The sequence below is a fragment of the Clinocottus analis genome, unplaced genomic scaffold (assembly GCF_023055335.1).
Source record: "Clinocottus analis isolate CAN_PGR_092001 unplaced genomic scaffold, fCliAna1.0.p SCAF_18, whole genome shotgun sequence".
NCBI lineage: Eukaryota > Metazoa > Chordata > Actinopteri > Perciformes > Cottidae > Clinocottus > Clinocottus analis.
This window is the reverse complement of record NW_027175909.1, coordinates 16712897-16731368: the sequence shown is the minus strand read 5'-3', so window position 1 is coordinate 16731368 and position 18472 is coordinate 16712897. Positions and strand designations below refer to the sequence as shown.

The 18472-nt window shown below is 42.8% G+C and overlaps 2 protein-coding genes across 3 annotated transcripts in view; one reads left to right on the top strand and one right to left on the bottom strand.

The window, feature by feature from the left end:
* cnksr2a (connector enhancer of kinase suppressor of Ras 2a) overlaps positions 1–10785 on the bottom strand; it is a 50052-nt gene extending 39267 nt beyond the window's left edge. The window contains exon 1 of one of the 2 annotated variants that reach the window (XM_068581862.1): positions 10607–10785. In XM_068581862.1, coding sequence (XP_068437963.1) covers positions 10607–10670 — 64 coding nt within the window. In that variant the 5' untranslated portion in view covers positions 10671–10785. The remainder of the gene's footprint in view (positions 1–10606) is intronic. The other variant, XM_068581863.1, reaches the window with a different exon arrangement.
* A 5531-nt stretch (positions 10786–16316) lies between these two features.
* LOC137789101 (toll-like receptor 13) lies at positions 16317–18440 on the top strand (the record flags this gene model as incomplete). Its single annotated transcript, XM_068582356.1, is given in 4 exon segments — positions 16317–16565; positions 16567–16729; positions 17832–17949; positions 18039–18440. Coding segments are annotated over 4 exon segments (762 nt in total), but the record flags the coding sequence as incomplete, so codon positions are not given.
* Between the last annotated feature and the right edge of the window lie 32 nt (positions 18441–18472).

Below are 18472 nucleotides of genomic sequence, written 5' to 3'. Positions count from 1 at the left end.
AGTGCACAAGCACTGAAAACGTTTTTTCAGTTCAAAGTTTTTTATGACATATCCCCTTTAAGGACTCAATTCCCTAAAAACTTGACCGAATGTAGGTGAAAAAAGGGGAAGTGGAAAGAGAAAACACAAGTAGTGGAACCAAGTGGAACCAACGTTGTCTCCAGACCTCTTTTCCCTGTTTGAGTCGTCGTAGGAACCCCAAATTAACTCCAATACTTGTGTTTATTGGATGTATTTGTTCAGCAAAGTCTTGGGGAAAAAATGTATATCTGCAAAAAAATCACTTTTGAAAGATATTTTGATCATAACTATGAACATCCAGCATGATGTGAGCCATATTCCCCATAAAAGCCTCCTGGAGCGTCAATAAGACACCTTTTTGTAAAGATTAGGACCCAAAGAATCAAAATATGCAACAAAAATCACAATAAAACAAAGTCTTGTCCTGTTAGGAAGGAGTTTCAGTCAAGAAACTGTGTCGTTCGGTTCAAAAATGGAAAAATATGACGTATTTTATGTCAAAAGATTGTCTGAATGGGGCATGCTGGGACTTCAAATTGGCGCTGGTTTCCAAAAGGTGAAGGTTTGCTCGACTTCTGGCCGTATCTTTTATGGACTAGTCTTCTGAAAAGCTTTTACACTCGCACACTTGGTTCCAGGTGTTTATATCTCATATTCTTTATTATTATCATGAGAATACACACCAGGGAGATATCCGGGACGAGCCCAGCGAGCCGGCGTGGGCGTCATCATCACTCTTCCTGAGCCGTCCGCCGCTGAGACGCTTCTTCAAAACGCCCTCTGATCGATAACCGCACACGCACACCCGACATATTAAATCACGGCTTTTATTACCACACGCCTCACCTGTTGTTTCCTTCTCAAAGTCAACACGGTTTATTTCACTGCTGCTTGTTCCCGTTTGTCTCGGTTAAAAAAAAAAAACAACCTCCAGCTGCTGCGTCGTGTTTTTGAGGCATTTGAGCTTGTTTGCAGGTTTGTATATTTCATCCCGACGTCGTTTCAAAACCCGCAGTAGGATTAGAAACGAGTGTTTGAGAGACACCCGAGGGCCACGGGAGGCGTTTAGCTGGTCGCTCACGTTGGTTTCATTTTATCTTTTCCTCTATTTAGGAAAGGTAGAACGTTTTTGACAGCGTGACGAAAGAGAGAGAGAGAGAGAAAGAGAGAGAGAGAGAGAAAGGAGAGAAAGGAGAGACAGGCATTAGCTGGTTCCTCTCAAGAGGAAGATATCAGTGATAAATAGTATTTGGACTTGTGTCGTGGCCCAACAGCTCAACGACAGATTAAAGAAGCTGCATCTGATCATTTTCAACAAGCTTGCTAACAGTCCGTCCGCAAACCTGTTAGCTCGTTAGCTTATCTTGCTAACGGGACAATAGCTAAAGCTTGTACCATCGACTCCCGTTCCAGAGTGTTGCTCTTTTGTGGAAATACTAAGTTAAAATACTCCGGAAGAGAAGAGTTAAATAGAAGTAAAAGGCTGCGACGCAACACTGCTAATGAGCTACGTTAGCGTCCTTTGTTTGAGGCTCTCCGTCCCCTCAGAGGTCGGCGCTGGCGGCGAGAAAATTTGCATGTTCACCGAAGATGAATTTAGTCCCCGAAGGACCGAAAAGAAGCTCAGTCGCTGAAGCGAGAGCCTGGAACAAAGCAGGAAACAGATTGTTAATCAGGCAGCCGCACAGGTACGACACAACTCTCTGCTGGGTTGCATCACGGCCGCGCTGCGAGTGGGACGGTCCCTCCAGGTCTGCAAGGGCGTGAGCGCGTTAGTGGGCGGGTGCGTGCTTCATTAATGTGCGTGCTTGTGTGCGTGCTTGTGTGTGTGTGTGTGTGTGTGTGTGTGTCTGGCCTGACCGGGTTTGCTGAGTCAAAGGAAAGCAGATCAAGACGGAGCGGCTCAGCTGCAGCCCCTGGCTCCCAAAACAATGAATGCATCCAGCTTTCTAACCTCTTAACAAACAGCCAACTGGCAAACACTCTCTCACACACACACACACACACCTCTGAGGAATGAGCATTGATTTCCCCCGCTTCAAGTCCCCGCTTTATAATACACTCATCTATCATAACCACACTAACAAAGATGGGGGGGAGAAAGGAAGAAACAGGATGGCAAGAGATGGAGGGAGAAAAGGGAAGTCGGTAAAGAAAAAAACTCGTAAGCCAGCTGCTAAATTGCATGCAAACTACTTCACACACACACACACACACACACACACACACACACACACACACACACACACACACACACACACACACACATTCCATCTCTCATCAGCGACGAGAAAACAGCATTTGTCGCTTCCTCGCCCTCAGCAGTTTCTGCATCTGAAGTCTAAACGAAGCGTTCGGTTTTAAAACGCGGAAAGAAAAAAATGAACGACGTCGTCGCCTTGAAATCCATCAAAAAATGTCAAAAACGATGTCAATTTGTCTTCATAAAAACACGAATAAACAAAGCTTTTTTTTTTACGCTCTCGTAACCGATGTTGAAAGCGAGGCCTCGTCTTTGCACCGTTATCTCATTTCGGAAGGAAACCAGACAAATTGATTTCACTATCTGGATGTTCGAGCCGCTTCACGTCGATGAGCGACGTCTCGGCGTGAAAGGACTCGATGTGTAATGAAGACGTCAGACGCTCAATGTGATGTGTGTGGCTTCCACTTTGAAGCGTTAAAGGTCACTTCAGGTACACTTTAAGTGAATTATTCGACGAGAGCATCGTGTAGCTTGTGAGATATGTTTATGTGATGCTCCTTCACACTTCTGTCCCTCAGGACACACAACTCTTTTTCTAATAAACTCTGATGATACAACATGTGACAGGAAATGCACACCCTCCTCTCAGAAGGATTACACTTAAAATAATAATACAAGAACATGGAATACCAAAGCAAACCGTTACATACATACTGAAAGTTCAATTTCTGCCTGTAATTAGCGTAGCTTAGCTTAAAGACTGAAAGCAGATGGAAGCAGCTAGCATACAGATGTCTGAAGTAAGTTAGTGTATCTCACTAAGTAGGTGGTAAGTTAATAAACTTAAATTCAAAATGTTCATTTTCTGTCTGCAGTTAGCGTAGCTTAGCTTAAAGACTGAAAGCAGATGGAAGCAGCTAGCATAAAGATGTCTAAAGTACGTTAGTGTAACTCACTTAATAACATGTCCGTGTTGTTTTCACAACGTGGCCAAAAAAACATTATTGCAGGTTTTACGACCCAATCAGAATAAATAATTAAAAGTAATCCATCTTCACCAGCTATAATTCTAACTTGCTGCTAATGAAGCATTATGAATAACAAATAATCCAATAGCGTAATATGAAATGACAATTCTGCACCTTGCTCTCATAACTCAGTACGCATTTCACTCACACTTTCTTTGGTAATTTCTTCATCGTTGTATTGCGACTTCGGCTAAAGTCGGTTGTTTCCTCCCCTCACAGCGTGTGTTATTGAGTGCTAATGGCAGCTGGTTCCTAATAGAGGAGAAGCTGATTAAAACAATGTTGGCTCAGAGTGTTACTCCAGCTGAGGAGGCGGAGGAGCAGAAGGGGCGATGTACGCGGTGGAGGAAAAGTTCACTGATAATCAGCATCGCTTATCTCCGGCAGGGAGGGAAATGCCCTGAATACTGATGAGCCAAATTGTGAGCGACATGAGGGAGTACACACACACACACACACACACACACACACACACACACACAAAGGCTATACAGCATAATGACTGCTGTAAAAGATTCACTCTTTTGCTGCAGAGGCTCCAGAACTTTTTTGTTAAATAGAGTCGGTCAGCCTCGTCAGATGAACTCATTTAATCAACACAAGTTATTTATTTTTAAACAATTTGAACATTAATTTGAGCTATTTTACAATTTGTCCATTGCTTTCAGGTGAGACTTTCAGACTTTTATTGTTTCAGCTAACGATTTCAACCATTTATCATTTGGCTAGCTTCCCTTTCTAGATTATGTTTAGCTAACATCCAGCTAACAACCATGTATCTGGTATTCTTAGTAAACGATTTAAACCAGTTAGCATTTGGCTAGCTTCCGTTTCTAGAGTCTGTTTAGCTAAGATCCAGCTAACAACCATGCATTCATTACTTTTAGATAACGACTTTAACCATTTATATTTTGGCTATCTGCCATTTATGGATTCTGTTTAGCTAACGGTTAGCTATTCACTCATTACTTTCAGCCATTCCTCTTTTTGCTACTTACATTAATCAATTACCTATAGCTAGCTATTTCAGCCGTTCATCTTATCTGCCATTTATGGATTATGTTTAGCTAACAGCTAGCTTAGTTGTTAATCCATTTCATCTGACTCTTTCAACCATTCATTTTTTTTGCAGAAATCTATTTATTGATCATAATATTTTCATCATCACTCCATCCCACTAACAAACTATTTATCTTTTAGATATCTATTTATAAATTACTTTAGCTAATGTTCTAACCATTTCGACTTTACTTTGAACTAATGTTTATCTTATCGTTGACTATTTATCAATAATTTATAACTAACTACTAACTGGTTTTCCAGATGTATTTAGTTTCTTTTTTTTCTCTCTTTTGCAATTAAAATCATAATTTATATTAGTTGAAGACTTACCAACTGCAGAACATGGGGAACATCATTAACTGCGTCCAGTAAAAAAATGTTTTTCTGCATAAATTGACAATATTGCCTGTATTTCTCGTATAGTGGCGTCTAATCTGCACAGCAAGGCGCTCACATCTCTGCATGTACAGTATACGTGTACATGTACAGTATACGTGTACGTGTACATGTACAGTATACGTGTACATGTACAGTATACGTGTACGTGTATGTCAGAGAGAGAGAGTTCATGTCTGCGCATGTGTTTGACTGGTACAGAAAAGGTGTGATTCATAGCTGACTCACACACTTAACTCCTACAGAGGCACACTTTTCACAACGGCAGGCGAGCCAAACTCCCACAAACACCCTCTCTCTCTCTGTCACACACACACACACACACACACACACACACACACACACACACACACGTCTAATGAAACTGGATTTTGCGGTGACTTCTGGGATGTTCGAGAGTCCTATAAAGGATCTGGCCCTCCCTGTCGGGTTATGTGTCATCCGCTCCGAGCACTCTGAAGCTTCGGTTACAATAAAAAGGTAGATGAGTATTCACCGCGTTCTTGTGCTTTTTAAACGCAGGATGTTTTGAGCACGGAGGCTTTCAGAGGTGACTTTACGGCCGTAAAGGTGGCCAGTTTTAAAACACAGTGTTATTTTGCATTGGGGTAAAGAAACCAGGCAAGTTCTATTCCTCTAATTGTGCCTTTGTTTGTATTTTCTTGCAGTTCCTGAGTGTAAACCATGTTGTTTACAGGAAGCGTTTATCTCTGACTACGAGGCCGTCTGTTACATCAGTCTCATTACGTGATATTACATTTTATATTTAGGAAAAAGAAAAAGCATTATAAGTCAGTAGAAGGAAGCAGTAGAGACCAGAATAATACTCCAAAAAATACTGAATTAAAGAAGTGTTCACTTGACTTGGACATTTTCTCCTTAATTTTAATTAGTCGAAAATCGCATATAGCGAGACAAAGATATTGTCTTAGCTGACGATGTATTCTGGGTTGTTTCGTTCAGCTCATTGTTTTGGGGTCACAACGCATCATCTTTAACGAACATTAAAGGTAAAAATAAATTTTAAAAGCCACTCATTTCTTGACGGCAACCATCGATTTTACCAGCTGCCAATTTTATCTAGCTAGCAAATGAAGCTAACGCCAGCTCCACGAGTTAGCTGAAAGCAACGTCTCCAGCTATTAAAATGTTTTAAGCAGACTTGTTTTGAATTAAAAAGCCTGTAGAAAGAAATTGTAAACTACATGACATCATGCTTATTAAAAAAAAGCAGAGGCTAAAGCTAACAGACGTTAGCATGAGCTTCATCTCCAGGTGGAAGCCATGGAAGTAATATAAGGCTCCCTCACACACACATCTGGCTGTTCGCTCCTCTCACAGACCTCGATCAGCTGTTCTCGTCAGCTGCTCGGTCCAATAGCGACACACCTACATTGCTACGCTATCATCATCTCGTATTAATTAAGAATACGTTCATGACCCTCCACCCGCCGGTCTGACGGATTCAGCAGCTTTAATTCCTACGTCTGGACTCGACGGAGGGGATTTATAAGTCTCTGCTGCTCGGGGGCGGACGCCCCTTGATTACAAATCCTGCAGATTCCCCCGGTGCCAGAAGACTGCCAGTCAAAACGTTATTATCACACATCATCAGGTACAATAAACAATTATCTTTTGCTAATGTCTCTCCTGATTGAAATGTCAATCAGCGGTGTGGTGGCTGAGATGTTTCTCCAATGAGAAGACTCTCAATACTCTCACCTCGACGCTCGTAGATTCTGCGGCGTAGAGGTTTAAAGATACGCTGCGGTACCTGAACGCTTCACACTGGAGTGAGTTTAAAACCTTTTGGAAGTCCTCCCGCGCCAATTTAAAGTCCCAGCATGCCCCGTTCAGACAATCTTTTGGCATAAAATACGTCATATTTTTTCTTTTTTAACCGAACGACACAGTTTCTTGACTGAAACTCCTTCCTAACAGGACAAGTCTTTGTTTTATTGTGATTTTTGTTGCAGGTTCTGATTCTTTTGGTCCTAATCTTTCCATAAAGGTGTCTTATTGACGCTCCAGGAGGCTTTTTTGGGGAATCTGGCTCATATCATGCTGGATGTTCATAGTTATGATCAAAATATCTTTTAAGCGTGATTTTTTTGCAGATATACATTTTTTCCCCAAGACTTTGCTGAACAAATACACACAATAAACACAAGTATTGGTATTAATTTGGGGTTCAAACGAGGACTCAAACGCTCAGTGTGAAACACGACAGAGTTTGACGTTTCTGATGCAGCCTGGCAGACGATTTCAAGTCGTCTGAGTCTTTCTCTCGTTTCACCTTAGAAGAAAGAAAAGGAAAAGTCTGAAAGGATCGAGCTCCACGGACGTGAAGTCGACGGATCCTCAGAGCCGTGACAAAAAACATGAATACCCAGCATTCCCTACAAGTCCTCATATTACATTGACGTGCTGTGTGTCGGCCTCAGGCGTGCCGACGCTACGCTGACGCCAAAGCAACCACGTGCAAACCTTTTGGCCCCAAACGCCTGTGTGCGTATGTGAGCTGGGCACGTCCATTGTCTACACACACACACACACACGCACACGCACACACAGACACACAAATATAGCATATCATGTTTCCCTGTGTCGCCACAGACACACCCAGGAGACTCAGCATCAACCGAATACCACACTAAAGCGTGCCACGTGTGTTGTGCGAATGCGTGTATTCGTGTGTGTGTATGTGGGTTTGTGTGTGTGTGTGTGTTTGTGAGCGCAAATGTCCGAGGACCCGGGTGGAGCCTTCTGTTCAGAGCGGGTGTGTGTGTGTCTGTCAGCTGTTCTGCACAGACGGTCTGGGACGAACAACTCACCATCCACCCACACACACACACACACACACACACACACACACACACGCACACACACACACACAGGGGCACACATGCCATATGCACATGACCAACTAATAACCCATCCAGTGATGAGGCTCTGACACAGAACATCATGTAAATAAATCTTTTGGTCACGATGCGTTGAAGTGAGTCAACAAAATCCACGACGTGCTTTTTCTTGCAGCAAACAGATGATGAATGATTATTATTTCTAATACCGGTTGTCATTATTAGTCTTTTTTCCTCTGAGCTCGTGTGGAGTGTGTGATGAGAGCTCTGCATGATGTCACTGAGCGACTCGACGTGGGACGATGCTAAAGGTCAGAAGAGCAGATTTAAAGGTCAAGACGTGTCAAAGATGTTTTTTTTAATATCGTCTTTTGGAAAGTTATTACAACGTTACGCTGACTGGCCTGATGGGGGCGCTGTCTTTTTATGAATGTCAACATTTAAAAGGTCTTTACTGCTCAAACTGGCGAGAATTCATTGAAACAGAAATGTTTGTACAAGTTGTTGACAAGAAATGACAATAAAGTGATGAATTCAACAATAATGTTCTTAAAATGTCAGAATTAGTTGTGTTCCATAATCTGTTGTGATATTAACGATAGACAAACCGCATCGATGCCGCTAAGAGCATCAGATTTATCGTATCTTATTGTCATGAATGTATTATTTTAAGGAAGTATTGCCACATGAAGAACTTTATGCTCTGAACTTTGAGGAGAAAAACACTTAAAAACTCCAAAAAATACCAACAGAAGTATTTCTTCAAGCTCAAAATATTTTGTATTAATAGTATGAAAGTTCTGCATGACCTTCATTTACTTCTAAATGGTCATAAATTACCTTTTTAATGGAAGTACAGTGTTGGCATCGCCGCTCAAACTATATTAAATTGGACTAAATGATGTTAGATAATGAATCTGATTAATGGATGAAGCTTTAATGTGACGGCTCATTTTGGTGGGAGTTTTTTTGGGGGAGTCCTGAGCATGTTGAATCAATATTATATATGTTATTAACTCACGTGTTGTACCTTTAGAGCACCATTTCTGTAAAGATTAGGAGCTAAAGAATCTGAATCTGCAACAGAAAACACAATAAATCAAATTATTGGCCTGTTAGGAAGAAGTTTCAGTCAAAAAACTGTGTTGTTTGGTTTAAAGATGGAGAGACATTGTTCGATTTGGGCATGCTGGGTATCGAAATGTTCATCCTGAGGCTGTTTCATGACGTTACAGGTACTGATCGGGAGTTTATAAGGATATGGATCGCTTTGTTGGACTTCCACAAGCCCAAAATGGCCAAAATATAATTGATGCTAAACATAGAACCTCAAAGGACAAATGTTTCAGGTTTGACTCTCGTGTTATCACCTTGGTTACACAGGAAATATATATATATATATATATATATATATATATATATATATATATATATATATATATATATATATATATATATATATAATATTAAACTCCAGCGTGCCCGAAAAGCAGCAAAGTATGTAATACCGTCTGCATTATTCAGGGGGAACAATAATAATGTGCAAAAGAGTTTTTCAATGTTCACACAGGCCGCCGGGTACAAACCTAATCAGCCGGCCTTATGAATTATGAATGAGCGTAATCTCTCGTCTGATCGCTGCAAAGTGTCTCAAGTGCTCTGGCAAACAAAAACTGAATTTCATTTTTGGATAAACATACTCATTTAGGTCTTTAAAGGTGCCGTTCGTTCCACCAAATCTCAGTTTGACAGCATTTATAAAACCTGGATTTAAATCACGGTCAGTCCCAGAGGATGAGAGCGTTTGTTTTATTTACTCTCCTCTTGTTCAGTGAGGATCAGAACCTCCGGGGGGAGGCGACTGTCTGTCAATCAGAGTACAGGGAGGCGCATGATGGCGACAAAGACATGCAAAACGACCACAACGACATACAAAACGACCAGAAAGAGATGCAAAACGACCACAACGACATACAAAACGACCAGAAAGAGATGCAAAACGACCACAACGACATACAAAACGACCAGAAAGAGATACAGAACGACCACAACGACATACAAAACGACCAAAAAGAGATGCAAAACGACCACAACGACATACAAAATGACCAGAAAGAGATACAAAACAACCACAACGACATACAAAACGACCAGAAAGAGATACAAAACAACCACAAAGAGATGCAAAACAACCACAACAAGATGCAAAACGACCAGAAAGAGATACAAAACAACCACAACGACATACAAAACGACCAGAAAGAGATACAAAACAACCACAAAGAGATGCAAAACGACCACAACAAGATGCAAAACGACCACAACAAGAACGAAAAAGAGATGACGAGTGACCACAAAGAGGCAGAGAGCGATCACAGATGGATGCTGTTGATCATGCACAGACACACAATGACCCTCTACCCACATGAGGGGGGGGGGGGGGGGGGGGGGCTTGTATGAGCCCCCCATCCAAAAGTTCCTAAACCCGCCCCTGCTCTCTCAGCAGTGAAGTTTGGCTGGGTTTCCTCCTGTCACTCACACATTACATCATCACCCAGTGATCATCAGGTGATGATGCACACACACACACACACATACACACACACACTCACACACACACAGACACACTCACATACACACACTCTCACACACACACACACACACACACACACACACACACACACACACACACACACACCTCCCACGCAGCATAACATTTTTGCCAGCCTTCCTCTGTCTCCTCTGCATTACTGGTAATCAGTCATGATCACTCAGTGTGTGTGTGTGTGTGTGTGTGTGTGTGTGTGTGTGTGTGTGTGTGTGTGTGTGTGTGTGTGCGTGTGTGTGTCTTTTTCTGCATCCAGGTGTGTCATCGTGATGTTTGATTGTGGATTGATCATTTGCAATGTATGTGCGTGCGTGCGTGTGTGTGTGTGTGTGTGTGTGTGTGTGTGTGTGTGTGTGTCTGTGTGTGTGTGTGTGTGTGTGTGTGTGTGTGTGTGTGTGTGTGTGTGTGTGTGCGTTACTACCTTTCATCCAGTCCACCACCTGGCTCGTGCTCCATTTGCTCACGGGCTCCATCACCAGCGCCATCGAGGAAACTTTGCGCCGACTCTCCGTTGCGCGCGAGCGGTGTCGGGAGCCCCTGCGCCCCCCGAAAAGAGCTCTAACCGCCGGGCACAGCTCCCCCACGAGCCCCCTCCCCTCCTCCTCCCTCGCTCCCCCCCAGCCCTCGGGCTCTCTCCTCCTCGCTCACACCGTCCCGGTCCGGCCCCGCCCCTCCCGGCTCAGCCCGGTGTCGTGTCCCGTTGGCGCAGCGCAGCCCTCAGTGCGGGACGGTCCGGGCTCGTGTGCGGCGGGATTCCGGTACATTCCCCCGCCCGATCCGGTCTGACATGTGTCTCTTTCCCTCTCTTTCCTCCCCTCTTCCCGGTGCGCCACTCCGGTCCTCCCGGTGTGTGTGTGTGTGTGTGTGTGTGTGTGTGTGTGTGTGTGTGTGTGTGTGTGTGTGACAGAGATAGGAGTGTAGGTGTGTGCGCAGCCGGTCCGTTACCGACAGCAGCAGAGTAGGATAGATAAGTCACACCGGACTCAACACCAGACAGCATCTCTCTCTCTCTCTCTCTCTCTCTCTCTCTCTCTCGCTCTCTCTCTCTCCCCAGATATGATTAGACCGTGCACGCGCCCCGTGGGTGGCTGCGCGTGCACATATCAGTGAATTTCCCTCTAGAGCGACGGAATCATGCAGATACATATGATGGAGAAAAGATATCCAGAGAAGACGTTTAATCAGGCTGTGTGTGTGTGTGTGTGTGTGTGTGTGTGTGTGTGTGTGTGTGTGTGTGTGTGTGTGTGTGTGTGTTCAGCTAACCTCTCCACCTCCACAGCTCATGTATCTGTATACCCTCCAACTACTTGCATGTATTAATGAGGGTTCATCTCCTTCAACCTGCAATAATAACCAGTTCTTTTTTTGGCCACTAGGGGGCAGTGGAAGACGAAACGGGTTAGCAAACATTTGCCTCTTTGCAAATCCAGCAGTTAAGGAGCAACATTATTTATTCGGAGTGGTATTTGAGTTCATTTTATGAACGTTAAGTCCGATATTCAGCTTCTTGTATCTCTGTTTTTGGTCTCCACCGACTCTCGGGGGAATGATTTGTCTCTTTAGCTGCTAAAAGCTGCTCATGTGGAACAGCTGCCATGCTGTGACCGGATGTAGCCGATACAAATGGCGCCAAATAGGCCGAATGAAGCCACGAGAGCTAGACTTTTACCGTCTAAAATAATGACACACAACAGCTGCACACCTATTACATCTGCAAAAAAAAACACTTTTAAAAGATATTTTGATCATAACTATGAACATCCAGCATGATATGAGCCAGATTCCCCCAAAAATGCCACCTGGTGCGGTCAATAAGACACCTTTTTGGAAAGATTAGGACCTAAAGAATCAGAATCTGCAACAAAAATCACAATAAAACAAAGACTTGTCCTGTTAGGAAGGAGTTTCAGTCAAAAAAACGGTGTCGTTCGGTTCAAAAATAGAAAACAATTACGTATTTTATGCCAAAAGATTGTCTAAATGGGGCATGCTGGGACTTAAAATTGGCGTGGGAGGATTTTCACGCACGTTTTCCAAAAGGTTAATAAATTGCTGTATGTAAAGTTAAGAAAATTACCTCAGTCACCTCCTCAACATCAAGATTAAACCCGTGGGAGACCTCGTTCCACATTTCCTTTTCAACCTAAATAAATCCGTTAATATTTTCCCCGTCGTTCCCCGCATGCAGGTTTTATCATGTATGAATCGCACAAGCTGAGGCGGACACAAAGCTCGCTGAGGCGTGAACTGCTTCGGGGGAAATCGCATGTTTTTTAAAGGGAGTCCCTCCCACGGTTACGTAGCTCATACACAGTAGAAGAGACTTCTACCACATGAAGTACTGGACGTGTTTCCCCCTTCGGTGCATCGCAGAGCTCCATCATGGTGTTTTTTTCATTCGGCTCGTTTGTGCCCGTGAATAAAACTGGGATCCGAGCCGGAGAAAGTGCTCCAACTGTGAGTCACATAAGATTGTCGTCAGAAAAAAAAGTCTCTCTCTCTCTCTCTCGCTCAAATCTCTTGTGACTCAAGACAAATCTGACGTACGATCAATGCAACAGGACCTTTTTTTGACAGCGGACATTTTGACTTCATTTCGCCAACGCAAGGATCCGAACCAAAGAGAGAGAGAGGGGGGGCAGGTGAGGCTGGAGCCTCCTGGGTCAGGACAAAACACAGTATTAAAGGGTTCGTCCACCCAATTCCACCCGTGAGTTTCTTTCCTCCATCATTGAAAAACTGCTTTTTAACAGCAACATCTTCTTTTTTTGTTGCTGTTGCATCGATTGATTGTCGCTGTGTGCCATCGATCGAACCCTTTGAAATCTTTGAACTGACTAAACGCGCCAAATCCTACGGTTTACATCTTCATTTTCAACATTTACAACATCACCATCCTGTAGATTAAATACTGTGTCAAAGACTCAAGCTGTTCAGAGTCCCCCTCAATGAGTTCTTCTTCTGCACGTTAATGTTTACCGGTGGGATGTTAAGACAACACATTGTGGTAATTTGAGTCATGTGATGGAAGTTTGATTGGAACATTTTTCAATTGCTTGCTCCACATTAGTCTGTGTGTGTTGTCTTGATTCATTGCAGCAGCTGTAGGTGGACGCATGCACAGATAATAAAGAGATAGAGGCCAGAAAGTGAACAGAGCGAGGCCGGCTGCAGTTTCATTTTCCAACTGGGCCCTCTGCTGGTCACATGGTGACGAACCAAAGCTCGGGTCTATTTAAGCTGGAAGCCATTGTATGTACAGACATGAGAGCTTGTATTAAAATACAATATCTCAATGTACTGTTTTCCCCACTGGTTTTAACAAGATTACTTTTTTAAATCTTATACATACATCGTCTCTGCAGAGGTGTACGAACGCGCCGAGTCTTTATCCCATAATGTCTTAATGAGCATACAGAGTAAATTGACCAGCCTCAACGGACATCATTTTTCATTCACTGATGAAGAAACTGTTCCAACCAGGCAGCAGAGAAGAGGAAGTGGTGGTCCTTTGTTTGACACTGTCACAATTCATTCGTCATTAGTTGACCTTTTTTTTAAAGGGAACAGAGTAAAACAACAACTTCTTGCATTTCGCTTAAAAAAGAAGTTGCCCTTAGACGTGATCTGATAGGTCCTGAGTTGAACACTCACTTCCTCACTCCATCTGTACGAAAGAGATGACGAGCGTCTCGAAACGAACATGTGTCTTGTGTTCACTGTCTTCTACACAGTGAGAGATATCGTTTGAACAAAGGATGATCATTAAATTACAAGATCCTGTGGATGTGACATCCGTGATTAATCAGCTCTTCTTTGTGTGACGCAGTGAGTATCAGAAACCAGTATTGAGTCTCTTATAATGTTCAGATGACATATATTTAGCATAATGTTTCTATTTTAAATATTTCTTTTGTGCTTGATGGGTTTTTTTATTGGATTTTTTTAGGATCTCCAGATTGCTCTCCAATTGAGGAATTACAAGTCCCTGATTTTAAGAAAAGATAGAACATGGCTCCTGGAGTGAACGATAACAAAACAATGACAGAAAGAGGATCAGAATATTTTAAACTGAGTTTATTTTTTCTCTTGCTGAACATCATCAGTTTCGTTGTTCCAGTCACAGGATACTATCTCAAGTTGTGCCTTATTACTGACGACGTTGCCATCTGCACCAAGAGGAAACTCAATGCCGTTCCTCAAGATATTCCCTCAACGGTGAAAGGTTTTGACTTGTCTGACAACAACATATCAGAAATACAAGCATTCAATTTCAAAAACTTTTCCGTTTTGACGCAGTTAGACCTGAAATACAACAAAATTTCGAAGATAGGCCCAGGCGCCTTTGCCAATCTGATTTCCCTCAAGAAGTTAAATCTGAATAATAACAATCTTGGTAAACTTGGAGATGATCTTTTTCAAGGTTTGATCAACCTCACAGAGCTGAAGCTCAATGGTAATGGCATCAAGTCAGTGGCATCCACTTCTTTTAAGTCTTTGACAAGCTTGACTTTTTTGGACTTCTCCAACAACAAACTGCACCGCTTGACAAACGTTCACACTATATTACAACATCTGCCAACTCTACAGGTGCTGTCAGTGGAGAGTAACGATATAACCACTTTTGATTCGTCAGAGCTGACTAACAGATCGTTGAATCTCACTTCCATTAATTTGTCTGGAAATCCCATTGCCGTCTTCAGGATCACAGCGGATGTTTTTCCAAATCTCACCCAGTTAAACATCGGCAACCCTTCTTCTTCAAAGAGACCGATGGAATGGGACATTCAGAAGAAGACTTTTCTTAGTCGAGTGTCCACTCTTGATATTAGTGCGCATATAATTGGTAATGATGCCATGAAAACGTTACGAGAGGACTTCAACCCCTCACTGAAGATTTTGTGGATGAATGGAATGAAACATACAAACCTTACAGCACTAATCAGAGTTTCCTGCTCCATCACAACAGTCTCCACACTCAAACTCCAACGTAACAACCTACATTATGTTCATGCGCAATTCTTCCAGTTATGTATTAAGATAACAGAGATAGATTTAGCTATGAATAAAATACAAACAATCAGTGAGGACGCGTTCAGATGGCCGCGAGAGTTACAGATCTTGACTTTGGATCACAACAAATTTCTATCAGTTCCAGCTGCCACAAGCAATCTACCGACTCTCCGAACGCTGTTTCTCAGAAAGAATGGCATCAAAACACTCAAATGCAATGATTTTACCAATCTGACAAACCTCAGAGAACTCAGCCTCAAACAGAATAAAATCTCAGCTCTAAAAGGGTGCGTCTTCAAGGATTTGATACTACTGAAAATTTTGAACCTAGAGAACAACATCATCTCTGAATTAGACGGTGCTTTCCAAAAATACCTGCCAAATCTAAAACAACTGTATTTAAATGGAAATAAACTCACCACCATTAATATTGGGGAATTTGCGGGCTTGCAGTCACTCCAGAATTTGGCATTGGACCATAATGAAATTAAAAAACTAAAAAATGGGTCTTTTTTTGGGTTATGGAATCTTACATCTTTTAATCTGAACCACAATAAATTTGATAACATGGGACTACCCAAAGGAATATTCCAACATCTGATCAATTTAAAAACTTTGGATTTGAGTGACAATAATATTCACTACAAGCACAGTTACGCTTTGACTGATCCACCATTTTCTAAACTGTCCCATTTGGAGACGTTGGTGTATCAGGGAAATAGTGGTCAGGGGAAATCCTTCCTGCCTCCCAACTTCCTTCAAGGCTTGACAAATCTTTTGTTTTTCAATACCAGGACGACTCAACTTGTATCCTTGCACAAAGACACATTCACTTACACTCCACAGCTGCAAAAACTTGACATGAGCGCAACTGACCTTCGGGATCTCTATTCGGAATTGTTTTACCCAATCCGAGGCCTTAAAGCCCTCTACATATCGACTTTAAGCCTTCCGTCTTTAGATTTCCTTGTAAAAGCCAACCTTACCAAGCTGGAGTTTCTGCAGGCAAGAGAGAATCAATTCTCCGTTTACGGTGAGGAAGTTATAAAGTCCTTACCGGCCCTCCTTTACCTCGATCTTCAAAACAATACTTTCACCTGTAACTGCGATAACTCCTGGTTCCACCGTTGGCTAGTTACCAACAAGCAAACACAAGTTTACGATGCCGACAACTTTGTGTGCAACTATCCTCCAGACACGAAAGGTACGAAACTGTTGGACCTCGACGACCGGTACTGCACAGTGGACACAGAGTTCATCTACTTCATCTCCTCCACATCCATAATCCTCCTGTTTATGTTGGTGTCCTTCACCTACCATTTCCTGAAGTGGCAGCTGGTCTACGCCTACTACCTCTTTCAGGCTTTGCTCTTTGACTTAAAGTCTAAAAACAAGCTGGCTCCCAATCAGTATGACGCCTTCGTCTCCTACAACACCCACGATGAGCCGTGGGTCATCCGGGAGCTGTTGCCAAAACTTGAAGGGGAGCAGGGCTGGAGATTGTGTCTGCACCATCGAGACTTCGAGCCAGGTGAGACAACCTGGACAATGTTTTAAAAGTGCTTGTGGATTGGCTTTTGAGATGCAGATGCCTGTGCTTTGCGGTTTGGTTGGGTCAGAAAAAGGTTAACCCTCTGGAGAGCAACGTAAGCAACTTTGATAATCTGGCAACTGGCTTGGGTAATTGGTTTGGTATTTGTTCTGGAAGGGTGATTGGGGAATGAATGAACAAATGTTGGATGAGACCAGCCGACATGAGTATGAAACTGAGTGTCATGAGGTGTTTTTTTCTGGAGTAGTCACTTCCTCATGACATTTTCCATCAAAGTTCTGAAGAAAAGGTTATTTTTGACTATTTCTTACTATTCGATCTCTGCCTGGAAATGGTGCTGAAAGGAGCGGCAGAATGGGGGGAAAAACAAACACAACAGAGGAAGCCATTGCTGAAGACAATAGTTGTTGATGTTATTGAGTTGATGCACACATTCAGAATGAGGTGCAAGTACTTTGGTGATCGCTTAACGTTTTTCAAGACTTCTATCTTCAATGCAAAGCATGTTCAACACTGTCATTACATTTAGAGTCAATGTGATGTTTTTTCTGCAGTAGTCACTTCCTCATTACATTTTCCATGGTCCCTTTACATTTTTTTTTAAAGAATTTTAATTTGTCCAATTTTTTGAGTTATGGTCAAATTCATGCTACACTAATGGCATTCCTTTCAGCCTCAGATGCTTGAATCCCCACTGCACCTTTAAGCACAGCCCCACCGTCTGCCAACACAGCTGTGGTCTTAATTATCTATGTAGCTGCTGTAGATTTCTATCTTCAATGCAAAGCATGTTCAACACATTCGTTACATTTAGGGTCTTTAATGAAGCCGTCCTTGATGGTGATGGCATTGAAGGTTTGAGAGATTGAAACTATCCACTTTTTTTACCAGAAAGTTTGCTGTTCTGCCAATTGGTTCTGCTCTTCTGTGCCTATGTTGAAGAAAAGCTTTGTTGTTTGGTACTTTCATCTCTACTCCAGAGGGTGTCACCATAGTACTTTAAGTACTGAACCATCAGAGGAGCTATATATACTTTCTTTTCTGACCCTTTTCTTCTCCTTTTTCCTTCTCACTTCCTCAGGCAAACCCATCATGGACAACATCACAGACGCCATCTACGGAAGCAGGAAGACCATCTGTGTGATCAGTCGCAGATACCTGGAGAGCGAGTGGTGCTCCAGAGAGATCCAGGTGGCCAGGTAAACACGTCGGCTGTCAGTTTAACACCTCGCTAACTCGGTGTGTAGCCAGTTTGTGTGACAGATCTGACGATTTTGTCCGCTTGTAGCTTCCGTTTGTTCGATGAGCAGAAGGACGTGCTGATCCTGGTGTTTGTGGAGGACATCCCCATCGCCCAGCTGTCCCCTTACTACCGCATGAGGAAGATGCTGAAGAGGCGGACCTACCTGAGCTGGACTCGAGCCGGGGAGCATCCCGAGCTGTTCTGGGAGAAGCTACGCCAGGCTCTGAAGACTGGAGAAGAGCCTGACGAGGACCGGCTCCTCCTCGGCGGGCCGTGATGACCGTGATGTAAAGAACATACGATCCTTTGAGGTTCACAGCCCATGTACTTCATTGGAGTCTTCTTGGGATTTGTTGGCTTGTTTTTCCCCGCAAAATATATCTGTTTCTGGAGTAAAAACAGTGTGACAAATGTCTTATATCAAATGTCTAATTTTCACTCTGACTTTTTATTGACTAATCACTATAAAGTAAGATACC